General features: G+C 44.4%; 1 protein-coding gene across 2 annotated transcripts in view; it reads right to left on the reverse strand.

Moving 5' to 3' along the window:
- The window catches only part of LOC149333416 (uncharacterized), a 185,846-nt gene that overhangs the window by 42,837 nt on the left and 123,289 nt on the right, over positions 1-19,720 (reverse strand). The window contains exons 3-8 of one of the 2 annotated variants that reach the window (XM_089558666.1): positions 13,100-13,171; positions 10,059-10,235; positions 8,439-8,555; positions 8,051-8,167; positions 6,244-6,494; positions 4,024-4,164 (exon numbers count right to left, since the gene is read on the reverse strand). In XM_089558666.1, the coding sequence (XP_089414792.1) occupies positions 4,024-4,164; positions 6,244-6,494; positions 8,051-8,167; positions 8,439-8,555; positions 10,059-10,235; positions 13,100-13,171 (875 nt within the window). The remainder of the gene's footprint in view (positions 1-4,023; positions 4,165-6,243; positions 6,495-8,050; positions 8,168-8,438; positions 8,556-10,058; positions 10,236-13,099; positions 13,172-19,720) is intronic. The other variant, XM_089558667.1, reaches the window with a different exon arrangement.

Here is a 19,720-nt window from a genome sequence, read left to right on the forward strand (position 1 = left end):
GAAAGACTTCCGCCATGTGCAACTTCTTTGGCAGGATGAGTCAAGGTGGGCAGAGTGGAATTTAACGAGACACACGTGGAGTGTACCTGCACACACCCACATAGGCAACAAAAAAAAAGGAAAAGAAAAGGCCGGAAACGGAGGCGACTTTGGGGAAGAATCGTCGCGTGGGGCCACTATGAATGGCGGGGGTGCTTAGGTTCTTTGACGGCGCCGCTCTCGTCAAGATGGTCGAACGGGGGAAGGTAAGAACGCTGTGGGCGATGAGGCCATCGGTGTAAGCGTATGGGAGAAAGCTTGCGAGGCCTGTCAGGCCGGCACTCCAAGGTCAGTACTGGATTTGAGGGGGCGTATTGAAGACAAAGCGCCCAGGTTCTCATTAATGCCTTGGGCAATTGTTCCAAACTTATAAATAAAGTACGACTCGCGTTGCTCCCGTTCCCGGGTGTTGTTGAACCCACCCTGTAAGACTGTTAATTTAAGTGCTTCAAATGGGTGTTTTTTGTCATTAATGTGTTTTGACAAGGGGAGGTTAGGTAGAGATAGGGCATGAGCGCGGTGGTTATTAAAGCGAAATCGTAGAGGGTTAACCGTCTGCCCAATGTACTGGATACTGCACACACCACATTCTAGGAGGTAGATAACGTTGGAGGAGTCACAATTAAAGTCGCCATTGATTTTCCATTTAAAACCTGAGGCTGTGCTTATCGCACAGCTGGTTGTTTGCATATGTTTGCAGACGTGGCATCTACTTTTGGCGCTGGGTCGGCAACCCAACCCAAGGTGGTTATGTGTTTTTGAGTGTACGAGAATGTCTTGAATGTTTTTCGGTCGTCTGTAGACTACGTGAGGGGGAGTAGTGAAAATTTTTTGCTAGGCGCTCGCTTTGTTCGAGAATGTTGAAATGTTTTTTAAGGATTTTGTTTACGTTGGGGGGATTACCTGTGTAGGTGAGTACCAAGTTTGCCCGGTGATTTGTTTCTTCGCTGCGTCGACGTCCATCTAGTATTTCATCTCGGTTGAGTTTAGATGCCCTTTCAATTGCATCGTCGACAATGGCGGGGGGATATCTTTGCTTGGTGAGGACTTCTCGCATGCGATTGGAATTTCTCTCGAAGTCTTGATCTTGTGAACAGATTCTTTTAAATCGGTGTGCCTGAGAGTATGGGATACTTGTTTTGGAGTGGCGAGGATGACAACTTTGAAAGTGTAAGTATTGTTGACGGTCCATCGGTTTTCTATATACGCTCGTGTTAAGTGAGCCTTCCGTTACCGAAATCTCGACATCTAGGAAGTTAATTGAGGTGTGGGAGTTCGCGTGAGTTAACGATATGTTGGGGTGGACAAGGTTGAATTGTTCAATAAAATGTAGGAGTTCTTGCTCTGTGTCAGTCGAAATTAGAAAAATGTCATCCAAATAGCGTTTGTATAGGATGGGCTTGATGAGAGAATCTTGCAAGAATTTAGATTCAATACTATGCATGAAGATGTTGGCGTAGGCGGGGGCCATCCTTGTACCCATGGCTGTGCCATTAATTTGTAAGTAGTGTTGATCGTTGAATTCAAAGTTGTTGTATTCGAGTACGATTTTCGCAAGTATTTCTAGAACATGTGTGGCAGGAGACTCCTCTTTTCTATCTTGTCTGTACGCTTCGCTCAGAGATCTGATGCCATCGGAATGAGGAATATTAGTGTAGAGTGAGATTACATCTAATGTTACCAGAAAGGCACCTTCCGGAAGTTTAAGGCCCGCTATTTCGCGAAGGAAATGGTTTGTGTTAAACTTCCGGAAGGTGCCTTTCTGGTAACATTAGATGTAATCTTACTCTACACTAATATTCCTCATTCCGATGGCATCAGATCTCTGACCGAATCTCCCCTCTCAGATCTCCCCTCCCGCTCTTCTTTTTTTTTCTCCCCTTTTTTCCTTTTTTCTTTTTCCCCGCGACCGCATACGTGGGTGGCGGGCGACGACATTTACCCTCCCCACTCCCTGTCCCGTATGTGTATTTTTTGTTAATACTTTCTTTTTTTCTCTTCCCTGAGCCGTTCTTCCTTCTGCAGCGTCGGCTTGTTTTGGCTCAGGTGTCGAACACCTGTACAGATGAAGACCCTTTAAGAAGAGAAGCAAGAACCATGTAACTTCAGTCTTGAAAAAGGACAGGCTCTGTCCGAAACGTCGACTGCCAATAAACGAAGCGTTTCTCAATTTCGCATCTTATTTTAAACTAGCAACCAAGTACGTTTACCTTATTGTGCTATATATATAAGGTGCCGTTAAACTAATAATATTGGTCGCGCGAGGCTGCTCCGGAAAAGGCGTCTGGGTCGCAGAAGCCGCAACGACTGCAGCACCCGCCGTCGCAGGGCAGTGCCGCCTCGCTTAACCGCTGCACCGCAGTGCCAACAGTCGCGGGAGGACTCCTAGAGATATATGCCTGTAAATTAACGGATGGACAAATTGCGTAGATATGGGCAGTAACCCATTATTGTTACCCGAACAACTCATCCCAGCGCCGGAACTGAAATTAAAACCAAAGTGCTAGAGCGCCTAGTTCGCCTTGGACCTAACTACGCAAATCGACCGCATTTTTTCGTACTACTGTGTATCACAAAACAATTCTTACCTCTAAACGTTTCCCGGAGTAAGGGATACTCTTGTACAAGTCGAAGTTAATGAAGGTAGGGAAGCCGTATACGAAACTCAGCTGAGCGATGCGGTCTAGGATATCGAAACTGGGGTCGTCAGTCATATTGGAGGGATCGAGGTCCAGACGGGAAAGCAGCGGCTTTAACAAATGGGCCTGCGAAGAAAGTGACATGAAATTCACCCATGCTATGAAAAGTTTTGACCATAACATGTCGGCGCACATGCAGCGATATGAATTAGGGAAATCTTGATCACAGGAACCCGAAATACCTTCCCATTCCCGCCCGCGCTCTAAATCTCCCATGCTTACCCATGGCGGCTGGCACCTCACGTAAAAACACAGTAACAAAGCTGGGTACCTGTTCTTTGCACCCATAATTATCGCTCGGACACAAAAAGCGTTGCGACTGCCGTTCTGGTTTGAAACCTTCATCAAAATTAAACTTATCACTAATCAAGCGCAACAAAAGACCGCACAAAGAAGAAATAACAACAGGAAGCACATATCCTCTCATTCCACCTTCCGGGCGGGGTCCTTTGTTGCACTTCATCTATTAAAAGATGCGCACCAACTTCACCAGAAACATGTTTTTCTACAACAACAGACCTATCTGTGACCATTACAATGACTGTACATAAACAGCTCTTGGCCATCCTGTCTCTAAATATTTCGGCAATAGCGAGCCTGCCATGACGCACACTAAATGATACGAAGAACCTTTCATACCACTCACGGATGACAATCTCAGCTTCTGAATATATATGTCGCAAATGTAGAAAATTTCCAAGTTCGACCCCAGAAATTTATATAAGTTAGAATGTCTTACCGACACCTGCAATTTTCACGTACCGGTTATTTGTAAATCAAAACTGGGCGCAGCCGTATTGCGAGACCGCTTATACCTGAAGCTGCAGCGGTATGTCATTTATGGTGAATAATATCCAGCGATGGTAAACTATTCGCAACCCTCAGATGAGCTGACAATAGGATTTCTCTTAGCCCTCGCACACCAGTACGGCCCTCACCTGCACTGCCGGCAGTGAGAGCCACCGGCTAAGGCGACTGCCAATGCAGAGAGAATGCAGGGGAGAGCAGGTTTTAGCCGCCGTGATATTTTCTCATACTACTACTAAGCGCTTCCAATGTTTACGCTTTAAAACTCATTTCGCGCATGAAGAAGCTAGTTTTGCCGCTAAGAAAGACAGATATTTCCCTTCGAGACTTTATCCGTCCAAGCGTAAGCACGTGTTCAGCATTGGCCGCCATTTTTCTCACGCCATAATTCTTTTCAAAACGTTGACTGGCTCCGAGTGATTTTATTGAGCGCACAAGGAGCGTAGGAGTCATTCCGCACCTGGCCAGGCAGACTTACCTCGGAATTGTTCGGGTTGGATCCTAGGTGAAGGCAGGCCCGGTACAGCCCGGCTGCCTTCTCCGTGGCAGTCTGACGACTTGGAGGAACGGGAATAGTCGAAAGCATGCCCATGATAGCTCGGCGGGTGCTGTAGTGGAGCTGAGTAGAAGTAGACGGCACCGGTAGAATGGAAGCGCGATTTTGAGGTTTGAATATATTAGCATAAATAGCGTTGACCTATTTTCAATATATGTACCGTCATTGGCGAAAGGAATCGGTAAATGAACATTGTTAGTCGCCTAAAGGAGCACTTATGATACCTATTTAGCTTTAAATGTTCTTAAAGCAAGGAAAACCGTTGTCCTCACCTTTCTGACGCTTTTATTATTTAGGGGTGCCGTAGAGGCTCCATTATACGGCTGGCAAGCAAACTCCTTTGCCTGATATATTTTGGCAATGACGGTAGGTCGAAGGCAAAAATATCCGCAGCGCTCTGTACCAGGCGTTACTGCTTTAAGCGAGCATCCTTTTCAAACAGACATTCCTCTAACGAAGTTAACCTAGGACGCCGTATTTTTTCGTTGCCCAAAGTTCCTGAATACCAATTAAACGACTTTTTAATTATCGTCATCAGGAATAAGCTGTGAAGTGAGAAGTTGTACCTTCTCATAAAAAACAGTTGGCTGAAATCTTTGCAGCAAGGTGCCGTTTAAGCAGCCTTACTTACCGGCCGTAAAGTAAAGTTACCCCGTGGTAGTTTCTAGGTACTCTCGCCCAGTGCAGACACAAAGTCCCGTCGGGAAAAGCGCTCTGCACAAAAGCTGATTTTGTTCTTTCATTTTGTTTTTAAGTAGCGCCGTTCCACGACGAAGTTTTTGTTTTATGCAAGCTTTGCTCTAGGTCGGCATAAAATTTACTTTACACACATAGTACGTTAGTGCAAACATCTCGTCTCGGTGCTCTTCATATCGAGCTAAAAATCCATACAATTTCCTCCCAACACCAGTGTTTGAAAAGTTAGATAACCAGGTCTTTAATATTCAAGTTTTCTGAACGAATAGTTTAATGCTCTCTACGCCATGCTACTCTAAAAAAACATAATTCGCTTCATTCGCCTAGGTGATATCGTATTTGTTATAATCAAAATTATTGCTACGACACGCGGTATATTGCCCCATTGAGTGCAGGTAGCGGAAAGAAAATGTAGTAAATTTTTGCTCATTTGATTATAGGGTGCAGTTACGTATTATAATTCGCCAAGCGCAGCCATACAGCTGCGTAGGTAAGCTACAGAGCCATAGCAAAATTTTCGCATTTGGTAAAAAGATCGTCCTTCTCCAGGAATCAAACCCGGGGCAGTTAAGAGATATCGCTGTACGAACAATGATAACCAAGATGGCTAGCAAATGGAATGGCAAAACCGTTCCAAAAACGCTGGGCTTTTTGCGTTAAAGTTAAAACGTCAAACTTTTTTTTTGCCTGAAATGCGTCGTCGATTGGTTCGAAAATCCGTCACCTCTACAGGCAGGACAGGTCAACAGAATCGCTAGGCACTCAATAATATTTTTTTTTCTTCTGTGTACATTGCTAACGCGCTGAGAAGTAGGTCTCCCTTAAAGCCAAACCTTGGATGCTGTGACTGCTCATTCATTTATGGGTTTACGATTCGCGTACTTTAATCTTTTCCGATGATGATTTAGAATAGCGGAAAGTTTGGCAAGTTGGAAATGCATAGTTGAAAAGCACTGAAGGCTACACACGGTCTAAGAAAACATTTATAAGGGTAGGCGCTAATTCGGAACTGAAGTTCATTTGAGAAAGGCACGCGTATAAATAGGAACATAAACTGCACTTTGCGTTTTTATGCCGTTTCTGTTCCTCTTATATGCGCGTATGAAATAAACTTTCTTGAATCCAAATGTTTCCTTTCGCGCTTTTTTCAGCTATGTCAAATGACGATGTCGCCATCTCTGTTCGTCCGCGCGCAGTTACGAAGAAAGTTGAGGCACGAATCGCTATTGTTCCACAGCGGTTTGGTCGTGTTTAACCTGGCAAACACAGTGGAGTAAAGCCACCCAGAGATAAGGACTGGCGGAGGTAAGCAAAGTATTTAGAAACGTAAGCACATGGGCTAAGTTAAGTTAGGCTCGGCAAGTGTCGATAGGCTGCATTCAGCTCCGACTGTATTGCTGCTAAAGAAGTGACTAAATTGCATGCATCACATACCTAATCACTCACCTTTATCAACGCGGTGTAACCCCCGCGGAATCTGCTGCAGACAAAGTTGTAGAAGTCGTTGCAAGGGTCATAGCTCCAATTGAGCGCCGCGTTGATCAACTGTGCGGCGAGCTGAGCGCCACTCGGAGTAGTTGTGGTCGAAGAACTCGAAGGGGTGGTCTTAGGGGTGGTCTTAGGGGTGGTCTTAGTGGTCTTAGGTTCCAGGGACGACGGCAACGTAGATACTGGGCTCGGTGTGGACGCTGCAGATGCTGATATACAAACAAGCCATTGGCTAGGTGACACGCACAATTTTTTCCTCTTGTGCAAAAGGCGCAGATGTCTAGCTGACTGCTGTCTTAAAACGGCAATTCTGTGATTATGTGTTTGTGTGTTGCTGGTATGTTCCTGTGAGTGTATGGCTTCCTGTTGTACGCAGTATTTCAGCATAAATGGTCGACAAAATATTACTGTCACGAGAGTCGGAACTGTATACAAGAAACAAGCTCCCAGAACTCATGGCATGCTTTGTAGGTTTCTGTTGAACTACAGCACTGTTTGTTATGTATAAGGCAAGAGCGGCATTTCTTTTTTTTTTGGACTCGATCTGAGAAAGCCACCGCAATCTGAGGTACCCGACAAGTTGGAAGCATGCCTCCGTCGGTCCTTTACCAGAGGCGCATCCAATCTGGGTGCTTTAATAACTGAAAAAAAACTTGCCTCTTTGTACTCCTAGTAGAAGCAGCGATGGTTTACACCTACAGCGCTCATTCACTTGGCCACGTGCCAGCACTAGACACCCTCTCAGTGAGCTTTATGAGGCTCACCATGCTAAAGCGCTATGAATCATGTATAATGAACGGTTAATAAGAGATGAAATCGAAGCTATATATTGCGGATGCGTACAAAAGAAAATAAACAGTGTCAGTTGCTTCTACAGGGTCTACCACTAAGAACGCGAAGTATTCTTTGAAAGCACCTGGAGAGATTTTAAAGTTTGCGCTCTAAAAAAGTGCATACCAAAAGACGGCATTTTAACCTGCTGCGGGCGTCCGCAATTCTATAAAGTTGAAATATTACGCGATTTGAAACCGCGCGTTCATTATCTTGTAGTGTAGCGCTAACGGGGCTGAATAGTCCTGAACAAGAAAACTAGCGTGGTTCTATGTTGCGCGTATTCTCTTCAGTACCGATACTTACGTACCAATACACTAAGCCGTGTCGTCATGCTCGATGGTTTGGTTTGGTTTGTTGAGGTTTATTGTCCCAAAGCGACTGAGGCTATGAGAGACGCCGTAGTGGAGGGCTCCAGAAATTTCGACCACCTGGGGTTCTTTAACGTGCACTGACATCGCACAGTACACGGGCCTCTAGAGGCTCACCTCCCGTCAACATTACGGACACGATTACTGCATAAGACAAAATAATGCAAGGAATTAATCAGTACACATATTCCCTATTTTTTCAAGCTGAGCCAGCCCATTGCAGAAATTTATCAGCAATTTATTTTAAGCCACATTCAGGAAATAATTCATCTTGCTGAAATAAATAGTTTCAAAAGATTCCAGCACCCATTGTTGAGATACAGCCTTCGCTAATTGCTAATCCCTGGATAAGAGTTGCACACATGCATCAAGCATTGCGAAATACAGAGTAGTTCATATCAGTGCTCAGTAATGCTTCTTGCTTGCATGCTTATTTTTTATTTCGTTTTCATTTTTGCGATATGTGGCTGCCGACGCGATATATTGTACGACGTTCATTTTGTAGCAACAGTGTACTGCAATAGTACCCCCGTACAAGAGTAGCTGGAATGGCTAGTACTTACGTCTTGTTTCGGAAGTTGTGCTTAGTGAAATGGTCCTGGTGATAGAGGAAACCTCATCCCCACCATGCTTATCGCTGTGGTCGACACCGGTGCCAGGAAGTTCACTGCTGTCGTCCTCTGCATTAGGTCCAGTCGCAATGAAAGCTATTTGGTGCTTTGGGGCTGCTAAACCTAAATTTAGAATCATCATGCTGTACTGGAAAGCATAAAAAAAGTTTGCTGCATACCTTCCACCAAAAGCTAATTCGATCTAAATTTAAATTGAAAATAATTGACGCGTTCATTCCTTGTAATGGGCATCCGAACCATCTACTCACATCCATATTATGGCAACAGTGTACTCTTATAATACCCGCATACTAAAGACACTAGAATGACTAGTACTTACGCTTTGTCTTGGGAGTTGTGAGTATTGAGATGGTCCCGGTGTTAGAGGTAACCTCAGACCCACCACGCGTATTGCTGCGATCGGCACCGGCCTCAGGAAGTTCACTGCTGACGTCCTCTGCATTAGGCCCAGTCGCAATGAAAGCTATATGGTGCTTTGGGGCTGCTAAACCTAATTCAGAATCATCATGATGTACTGGAAAGCACAAAAAATAGCTTGCTGCATACTTTGCGCCAACGGCTAATTTCATCTCAATTTTTATTGAAAATAAATGCCGCATTCATCCTATTTATTGGGCATCCGAACCACCTACGCACCCACAGGACGAAAAGAAAGAGTTGAAGGGGCGATCTACGTCCCTACCTACGTAATATACAGAAACTCTTGTGTGTTATTACACCTCTTCAGAAAGTGCGTGTAATTCGCTTAGCCTGCATACTGCAAACTGCGAGACCTGCATTTCAGCTGTATCAGGCAAACGATGTGCATTGGAAAACGTATTCGCTGAGTAGTTTTGTTCAATTCGGGCATGTAGCGCGGTCAGTATGTTTCGCCAAACCTGAGAGCTTGTTGCATCATTGATTATAACTACATCACCGAATAAACACGACAGCTGCTCTTGTATATATTTCGTGTATATGTTTTGTGTATATTTCTTACATTTTTTAAACGCAGACATAAAACGAAAAAGCAGGCTAGAGGCAACCAACGCTTTGCCAGCAACAGAACGCTGCAGATAGAATTGGCACACTTTCATAGTAATCTCCGAAACGCCACAAAAACATTTAATGCCTTATTGTGGCACGAGTATGCTATTTAAGCGTAACTGAACAGGCTATGGGTTCTTGTACTTTGTTAATTTTAAAATGACGGCCGTATTTGGCAATGGGCTGTTTCATTTTCCTTACTTCCGGTCATCGCCCAGTTCTTGCGGCTTCTTGCGCCGGCTGACCACAAACGATTCCGCAGAGTGAGTGATCGCGAAGACGCATTCGGAACGAGTAGAATAAAACAAGATTGAAGCATGGCCCCTGTGCTTGGCAGTGTGCTGTAGCAGCTCCTGCTTCTTTCGCCACTACTTAGGTTATTACCAAACAAGATACGAAAGACATGCCCAACAATTCTGGACTAAAGCATTTTTGAGCGGGAAACCGTTTATGATCACAATTTTTTTCAAATAATTTAAGATTTCACTATAACAATCAATAGAACAGCAGATTACTAGACGGCAGAGTTGTTTTATTTTATTAATGTTTTTGCTATCGTCAAAAGCGTTCCTTATTGGTTTTCTATGGAATTCCTAAATGTTTGATGCAAGCGACGGAAGCACTTTAAAAGAAAGATTTCGCTGCACATCACAAGAATGCACCATTGTCATCAGTATTGCCATAAGAGCGCCTTACAATTTTCCGAGTTTTCAAATTTTCGAGCTAGAATGTTTAAAATGATTTCTCGATTTGTTTCGATATTCTCCCTAAACGACAAAAGCGCTTTAAATTCTTTTCAATAATTGTGCCGACCACCTTCACATGTGATAAATGGGGGTGGAAGGGGGGGGGGAGGTACGGAGCGTAAGGTACCGTTTTCGTATTCATCGATTGTATACAAATTAATGCTTACCATTGCCCACACTTGTCACGTAGACGAAGGTGGTTACTGCGAAAGCTGCCAGGAAGACTAGACAGAAGACGCCGGCAATGTCTGTCCTATCGACGCCCTTGCTCGGTTCGATTTGAGCGTTTTCAATTCCATGCGCGTGTGTTGCTTCACGGAGTAGAAGGGCACCCTCAGATCGACCTGCGAGGAATTGTGCGTGGCAGCGATGGTAGCGCTGCTACTTCGGCAACCTGAACTGCTTATGGCTTTCCATGGCCTCCGAGATCACCCGCTTGCGCTAGTTGAGCGTGGGCGGGTGATCTGGGAGTCCGTTGGCGCTCCAAGCGCCGCGCTTGTAAGCAAATTTCAATGGTTTTTTTGTACGACACTCAAGTTTGTACAGTCGGACACAATAAATGACTTTTCCATAGAAAACGTTTTATAATCTGAAGCGTCTCTGTATGCGACTAAGCCTGTGCAAATTGAAAAGCACACGATTGCCTAGCACACGATCAAGGGGGCTGGCCGGGATAGCAAAGCTACAGACTGTAATGGATATTTTATAATAAATGGGCTTCACATTTGAGTTCCGAAGAATAGCTGTCATTAGCCAGACACGCTCAGCTTGCTAAAGCGGTGGTTAAACCGGGAACTGCTGAAATAAATATATATACTTCTGGGGAAAATGATGGATTCCAAATTCTATTGCTTGGTTCGAACTCTCAGTTTTTCAGTGATAACGACTTTATTGTTATAGCGTAAACTACAATGCGAACAAGGCATTAAAGCATTTAGGGAGCTTTACTCTAACTTTCAATTGATATGATTAGAAAACGCACTAATTTGTAAGGAAAAAAAGATCAAGAATGTTTCAGCCCTGAAGTGGTGAGCCATCCTTATTTCTTGGCACAGCCCCTTATTGCTTGCGCTGTTTCAGATCAACATGCAACCAGGAGCACTCTTCCGGACATTGCAGCCATGCCTAAACAACAAACCTAGGCGCAAATATTACTACGATTACGAGAAACTTCGCCTAATAGGGCACAGCAAAGCGACAGCCTTTCCAGAGACCTACATCCGCATAGTCTCCGAATTAGTTGTGTGTGGCCAGGCTAACAGCGCACATCCCTAACACATCTTTCGGTAGGACAGCTATAACAGAGCTCAATTATTAAAGAATGCATATTACAAGCGAAGCCGATGTTTTTAACTGGAAACGCTGCCTCACGTTACACATTCTCAGCAGAGTACTCCAGCTTATGTAAGGTGAGTGTTGAAAACTTGTGGTCGCAGCGTTACAGTGGAGTAACTTCCCAACAGTACCCACATAGGAAGGCGTCATCCACGGTACTCTCCGATGTCTCGGCGACCCCTATGGCTGGCAGGGATGGCAGAAATGGGGCAACTTCGATACATGATGGGGTGCCAAAGTATAATCTAAAACTTTTGGAGCTGCAATGCAAGTACCGCGTCTTGAGGCTTCGTAGGTTAATACTAAATTGAAATGCAAATCCGAGAACATTTAGGTTCCGCCACCTAATTTGAGGTAGCGCTACGCTGGCCTCCGCCCACATCGTGGTATGAATGAGTCCCGTAAAAGAATTTTATGCTTTAGCGTATATTTATCAATCGTAATTCTATAGGTAGAAAAGCAAGCGCGCATTTTTAGGGCCTGCCAGCAGTGCTCTCTGCAAGTGTGCACTTAAATTTTGCAACCACGCTGCAGCAAGTGTCTGTTACGATGGCGGCGACTGTACCCCGCGCCTTAGAAATATATAAAGAATCCAAATAATAAGAACGTGCCGGCTGCACAAGGTGTTCATGTTTATCGTCCGATACCCCTCAACTTACACTAGTAAACTGGAAGGCATCCTCGTGCACTAAAAACTGCTCTTACAGGTATGTGCATAGAAATATCACTACTATTGAATGTATGGAAGCACGTCGCTTTCAGTGCTATTTCCAGCTAGCCATGTGACGCCAACATCTGACGTGCCTGCCAAGAAAAACGGGAAGATTTTATCAGTCCTGAGATTCGGGCCAGTCTGCGAGTTTTGTATTTTGTTCCCTCTTTTCTGAGTACTCTCTTTGGTGAGCATTCTTGTATGGGTACTTTCGCTTATTCTCTAATAGAAAATCGCAGATGCAGTGTGCACAATTATCGTGCGCTTGCCGTTCGGAATCGGAACGCTTCTGAATTATTTACGGGTGCCTTGAACCAGGCGAATCTTCTTTCACCCAATTTTTTTCAAACTGCTCCCGTTCCGTAGTATATGAAAGCGTTCCTGCATATTGCTTGCCTTTAGCTTGCCGCAAAGTGCAGCTACTGCGTGGAAAAAGCAGAGGTCGCAGTAGCTGATCATTCTGAAAAAGTTGTACTTTCTTAAGTGAACCACTCCCCTTATGCAATGACCCCAAAAAGAAGCTCTTAAAGAAATGGAAATAAAATAAATGACGTTCATCGACATCATGTGAACAGTGGGTAACCGCGGGTCGTCTCTCCACAACCGAAACATGAACCACCAAGAGTTCTGTAGAATCAGTGAGAGGATAACCGACTGCAGTGCATGGCATAAGACTCGACATCGTGTGTTTCTCCTCCTCACGCTACGTACACGTCCTGTTATACAACCTGGCAAAGCGTTCAGGCCAGCTGCAGCCCGCTGTAGATCATACCGAGGGTACCAGTAGCAACATCCACACGTATGCCGACAGCACCCGTCATGCAGTGGAGATGATGAACGTTTATGGCGCAAGGCATCTGTGGCCCGAGAGCACCATGGCATAAGGTTTCTGCTTCTACTCGAGGTGAGGTCATAGACCCATTTACCTGGCATTTCACGCTAAAGAAGCCGAGCACCAGGCAGGGGAAATCATGTACCCATTGTAACACCGGTGGGAACCCGGCGGCACTGGAGACCGATGTCCGCACTTCCCGCATGCGAGGGGGATGCTAACAAAACCAGGCCACAGCTGCGGTTCGTCATGCAGTTATCCTTACGGCTTAACGATAGCTGTGTTAGTGCATATTGCAATCACACCAGTGAATGAAAGTCTCTGCTCACCTCGAGCAGTCAACTCGATCGGTGGCGAACGGGCAGCGAGGAACATGGTGTACTCGTGCTGCAACGCGTCGCCTGAAAGCCAAAACCATCAAACGCCTGAGAAACTTAGTTCCGTTCAGCCTTCCCCAATTTCCCTCAGGGAAACCTTGCCATAGCTTGGATACAGTTGGGAAGAAAATAACGATGTCTCGTAGTAAAACCGCCACTGTTGGTAAAATGTGTAGGGGAATCCCCTAAGGTAGATTAGATTTTTAGTGAGGGAGTAATTACTCATTAACATCCACTCAAGAGCAGCCATACGCCACAAAGGAGAGCTGCGCAGCTTCCACCGAAAAAGAAAAACATGCTAAAGCGGTGATCCAGGGTTCTAACCCCGGACCAGGGCCATTTTTTTTTTCTTTAACTACGACGATTCTGTGGAAGCTGCATGGCGTTCCTCTGTCGCCATATGGCTGCACTTGGGTAGATGCCAATGCGTAATTACTTCCTTATTGCATCAACACTACACAAAGTCCATATTATAACAGTTGTACACGTGTGCAGAAAATTCATTCCTTCACGTACTCGACGACATAACAGTGGTTGTAGTAGAGCTCATCATGGTCAAATGTTTAGGGGACACCCCCAAGGTGGAGTAAAGGTCTATTAAGTGAGTAATCCTCAAATGGCACTGTAGGAGATTCCTCTTAATATTTGGCCTGCATTGTTCTCGCTACGAATTATTCATTAATTCGCTCTCGCCCTACCATATGCTAGCCGACCCGGTTAGCTCAGTTGGTAGAGCGACTGCTCATCTGAAGTGGTGGTCCCGGGGTATAACACCGGACCCAGACGAATTTTTTCTTAACTACGAAGTTTCCGAAAAAGCTATACAGCTTTCCTCTTGCAGCCGTATGCCTGCGCATAGGTGGGTGCCAAGAAGTTTTTACTTCCTTATTCAAGCTCATGGTTTTGGTGGCAGTGGTCAACTGTTTCAATCGACGCCACTAACTTGCACTGTTCGCCTCGCTAGCCTCTACGACATGCATTCCGATGTGTGCACCGTGACCGACCGCTCCGATACGCGTAACCAGCTGCCAGGGCTTATTTTCTATAGACCTTGAATTTTTTAAATGAGGCAAAATGCTGTCAGTGCGGGCCTACCACCTTGTGGCTACGAGGCACAATTACAGAGACCAAGTTTAATTCTTCTGTGCATGAAAGCAGCACCAAGTGCTTTCCCAAGGAGCCCTAGCACGACTAGAAAACCATAGAACAGCAAAAGATAGGCGCTTTACTTACGTGACCCGAAGCGAACCAAAATGGGCTCCACGAAAGGATTTACCGTGAAGGCACCAATATGTTGAGCTGCGGGTGCAAAGGTGCGTGATCTCCGGATTGCATACACAGACGGAGAACAGCTCGCTATTGTTATAGAAGAGGCCTCGTCGGGTTGAAGAGAGCTGGCTATGCACACCTCCGCAAGTGGAGAGACTCTTCTTCTTCTTCTTCTCCACAGTTTCTTCTTCTTCCTCTTCCTCTTCTTCAGTGACTGCATGTTGTTTGTCGTTATATCGAGGCACAATGCGGAGAAACGATGAAAACTAATGTGAGGAATTTACTTTCATTTTTACAGCTCATTGCACATTGTCAATTTTTAATGTTTTTTTTGTTTTTATGCGCATTCCTTTGTGTATTGCGTTTTGTAATTGTGTTTTGTTGAGCATTACACTGTTAGTTCAGTGAATTTGTTCTCTGGTGCGATAAACAGTTGCCGGAGCCGCTGCAGCATTAACATTTTCCTTTTTGGTCATGTAAATAAAAATAGGAGAATTCATTAAGCCGGCTTCAATACCCAGCACTTAATCAAACGGTGTGATACATATGAGAACGCTCAGAGATTGCTCGGGCTCTCATAGCCTGACGAAGCCTCCCTTCCTGCGCTATGTCTGAATAATAGACGCACAGGACTGCTCACATATCGAAGACGTCGCGCTTATCGTGTCTTTGGTCGTTTCCATCGGCAATCTAGTTTGAACTACCAAAAAGTTCACTGCCAAAGTTCTTTGTATTCTACTAAAAATCATGTAGTGATTTAAGGTCCTTCTTTCTCCAAACTAAGAGGGTATAGCAGGTGCTTCTTTTTCTTCTTCTGTCAGATTATTCATCCTTGGCAGTTTTCCTTATGGATGCGAAATATGCGCCCAATGATAACAGCGCACATTCCTTGTCTTCATAATCCAGGACTGATCCATGATAGCTTCATGACTTTGCTGACGGTGCATTGAAGACCACACCTAGAGTTTGCAGATTCGATCCGACAAATACCCGAAAATCGCAAATGGGCTGCTTCCTCTCAAGCTAAACCAAGGCAAAGAAAAGTCTAGGCCTTATTTCGATTTACCAGGAACTAAACATTTAGAAGAAGGTACTTCAGGTAGGTTTAGTAAACACTTCTCTGTAGATCTGTAAAAAAATTTGTTCAAAAATTACATCACAATGCAGCCCAGCACACACATCACTGAGCACAATATTATTAAGACGCTAGAGTGCGAGCTCGTGGATTGTGCTCTCAAAACGGGTTAGTCAGAGCGCTGTTTTCTGCACCAGCTCAGTTGGACATCGAATATATATTGACCAAATCATTTTGATCAATATATCGAATTTCTCTTGGAATCACTGCGGCTTCAAACAAGCAAGGTTCATGCTTTCTTAATGTCATCTGAATAGCCAGATTTTCTCTGGTTTTAGAAGCCACAACCAGGTTCATGTATGGAGCGGAGATAGCTTTGAAAGGCGGTATACTATAGGCATCTGTGCTGCTTTTAACTCCGGAACCAACCCATTTTAAGTCTAGGAAAATCACTGAAGGTGGATTAGGAACAGGTTTTCTCCACTAATCTCTAATACAAAAGATGTGCGAGGTATACTCTAGGCACAGCAATGACGAAGACAGGTTTAAGAGGTGCCTTCATTTTTTAAAATAGAGAGCGATCTGTGCGACGAATGCCTATAATCATTTTAGCCACGAACCTAGACTCTTTCTATGCAAAAATAATTTAACCGTACTTGTTTCTGGAATAACTATTTACGCGTAGGCAAAATGCAGTACCAAAATCAGCGAGGATGAAACCAAAAAGAAAGAGTTCATTGATCTCTCCCAGGCAATTCGGTACTCACCGGACAGCGTATCCACACGAGAGAGCTCTAACATACTGCCAAATTCGCTTCCTTGTGAAGGCTGAAGTAATTAGCTAATCACGATCATAACCGAACTAAGGAAGAAAGGGGTTACTATTTCGAGCTGAGGCCTCGTTTCAAACATGAGCAGCTACAAAAAGTATCTGCGTTCACAACCACACTCACGAAACTTACAAGGTGTCCCATTTTTCGGTTGGGTGACATGTGTTGAAGTCTGCAGTGAAGTTCAAGGCGATCGAAAGCCCAGGCCTCAGGTGGCATTGGTTACGTCCACTCACTCTTATTATTACCATTATTATTATTCAAACAGCCATATATTGTATTTTTCATGAAAGTTTATGCCTACTTGTATTTTTTATGCATGTAGATATAATGGTGTTCATCTGTTCTTCAGGCTGGGAGAGAATTTGGTAGTAGCGTGGAAGTAGTAATAACAAAATGTGCTGCACCAATAGTATAACCAATGGTACGCAAATGAGAGGTTGAATAAGCAGTAGTGTTAAAAAAATTAAAAATGTCACCTAAACATGCACACATTATTCAAATATTTAATTTTTTTACACATTTGGCACAACCTTTAGAGTGGTTCATCAACCAGTATTGAAATTAGCAATGGTGAAACGTACCCTTATCCACAGGTTAGAAAGGAGGATGAGTTTTGTACGACGAAAGTATTGTCATGAAATTTTTTTCGTCTCACCTAATCACTTCACAAAAGTAGAGCAAAGGAAATCCTAAAGATGTAGTTATAATTGCATACCTAACGTTCTAATTGCACCGTATCACATAAAGGCGCCCTTCGGCACTGCTAATTTTTTTGTAGTGTCAAATGCGGTTCCGAAAAAAGAGATAAAAGTGTAAATGTTTATAACACATATTAATCGCAATGTTTTTGGAATCTTTAGGGCGTCATAGCAGTGCAGTAAAAATTTAAAAATTCAAAGCTCCTGGTGAAAGTACTTGATGTCAAAACAGGACTTAGGGCTCAGTGGGTGCAAAATGCGATAGTGCCCAATTTGGTTACATCATCTCATACCAAAGACGTGAGCTCTAAAGGGTCTTATTTTCCTTTGTAGTACTCTAAAAAGCTTTTTTGCTGCCCATCAGTTTGTGGACGGCCGGCGTCATCAACAGCATGAAAGCACATGCTCCGTACGAAAGCGGTGTATAAGCGGTGGCGGCAAAGCAGCTGCTTCTCCAAGGTTATGCATACATCGAAGCAAATTAGCCAAGTAGCAGAGGGACCTATAAATGCTAATTCGTGTCGTCTGTCACTTTAATTGGTTGCGCGGCCGTGTCGGACATACTGGCGCTCAGCGGAGTGCAGCCACGAGCTCTCGTGTTCACTCTAAGAGTGGACGACCCTCTTTTTTATTTATTTATTTATTTAGCAATACTGTAAGCCTTTGACAGGCCTATACAGGCAGTGGGTTACAAAGGTATTCACAATGTACAACACTTTGTAAAATATATTAACACTCGAACTTATTATCCTTATTATCTAGAACAGAACATCATGCACCGTTACTTTGAATGCACTGTTCTTCGCGCCAATTTTTTGTAGCGAAAGCTACATTGGCCACGAACTTGTGATTTCGCTGTGGCGGTGCTCCGAGGAGGCGCAGAGACAGACCTTGAGCCGTTGTCTAGCAACCGCCGCAGCTGGCGGACACCGAGCGATTGCGGCGCCATCTGGCATGACGTCACACCGCGCGCCTTGCCGCGGAGCCGCCGCCGCCGTTTGGTATGACGTCACACCACTTGCTCGCCGTTGTGGTCGCCTCCGCTCGCTTCGCCAGCTGTGTGGCATGCCTGATAACATGCCTGATAACATGCCGCAGCCACAGTTGAGGCGGCAGTATGAACGGCGGCAAATCTGCTAAGCAGAATGAGGCCTGGAATCGACATGGCAACGAGGTGAAGAGGAAACGAATCGCCCAGGAAAGAGAGGATCAGCGCGCCGAACGACTGGCTAAACGCCGTGAATATGCCGCCTTAGCTTTTGCTACGTATATCCTGGCACAGCCGAGCTCAGCCACTGATAATTTTTTTCAGAATGAAATATTTCGCTGTAAAAATCTAGACACTGCAAGATCTTGAACGGAGGCATAACCATGACTCACATTTGAAAATTGGCCACATATCCAATGAACACATAGCACTCCCAGTATTGTTTGTTAGGGCCTCACAGCTTTGCAATATAAATGACATTCTCCCCTACCTTATACTAGTCCTGAGCAGCGTCTTCCTTAGTACTTAGTATCAATGTGAACTCCCTTTTTCTCTTCAAGTGATTTTCTCTCTTCTCCATAAGAAATACTGAAAAAAAAAATAGCTGTGACAAACTTCAGTCGAAGTCTCAACGATGTCGCAGCGGGCAAGGCGTTCTGTTCAAGAGCCATTTCTTGAGCATGCTCACGGACTCTGTAGTGCCAAAGAGTATTCTTTAAAGCCAACGTACGAACATAACCCTATTGTGCATAGATGTGCCATGAATTTCGATCCTTTGTGAGAGGCGAAGTAATAAAAAAGAAAAGATGTGATATTTCAGCTGTATAAGAATAAAGGGTAGCCTTCTCAAATGGCAGAACAATGCTGCTCTGTTTTTGTCGATGGCTAACACTTTCTTTTTGTCGAACCACATCTACGCGTCGCAGCAATTTCACACCTGTTCAGTATGCTCACACTTACCTCGAAAAGATTCTTAGTCTGTTGGTCGTCTCACTAGCTCGAGAGAAAAGCATTGCACCATCCTTTTATTGTCTATTTTTTACGGTACTGCATATTCTCTATAGTATTATTCTCTGCTTTTTCCTCTCACTGTGTTGACTCTCCATCTACAGTCAGTCGGAAAGAAGAAATCAGAGTGCTTCGAAGGGCAACTGCGAGCACTTGTGCAAGTGCGTCGTCACATCATTAGGTCAGTACCCTTCCTCTATCGCTAATTTATGTTAGATGAATCTTAGAAAGTATAGTTTAGTAGTCGTTTTTGTTAGTTTGACGTGGGACATCGTTTTATCTATTAGCGGCGACCGAAGTTCTAATGAACGTCGGCTTACTTATAAGACACTGAGCCACACACCATCCGATTATTGTTCTCACTAAAAAATCCTTGTTCGCCTCTTTTTTTCGGTGTTGACTTCGGTACAGCACCAAAAATTGCATTTATTAGCGATCAAATTGAGTTTGAAAATCTTCACGCCAGTCGGTTAAAAGTAGGGACGTACTTACGAAAAAGGACAAGTTAGCTCCGCATTGAAGTCAGTGGTTCCGTACCAATACTCTGGGATATGCGCAAAAAAGTCGATATTGACGTTTTCGCAAAGAAAGGCAGTTTACCGCCTGACGAGGCCATCTCACCCTCTACAGCAGTGTTAACTGCTTAATAAATTCGATGAGAAGGCTTGTAATACAATTCATTCATACTTGTAATACAATACA

This window comes from Amblyomma mixtum, chromosome 8 (genome assembly GCF_055824585.1).
Source record: "Amblyomma mixtum isolate Tamu chromosome 8, ASM5582458v1, whole genome shotgun sequence".
NCBI lineage: Eukaryota > Metazoa > Arthropoda > Arachnida > Ixodida > Ixodidae > Amblyomma > Amblyomma mixtum.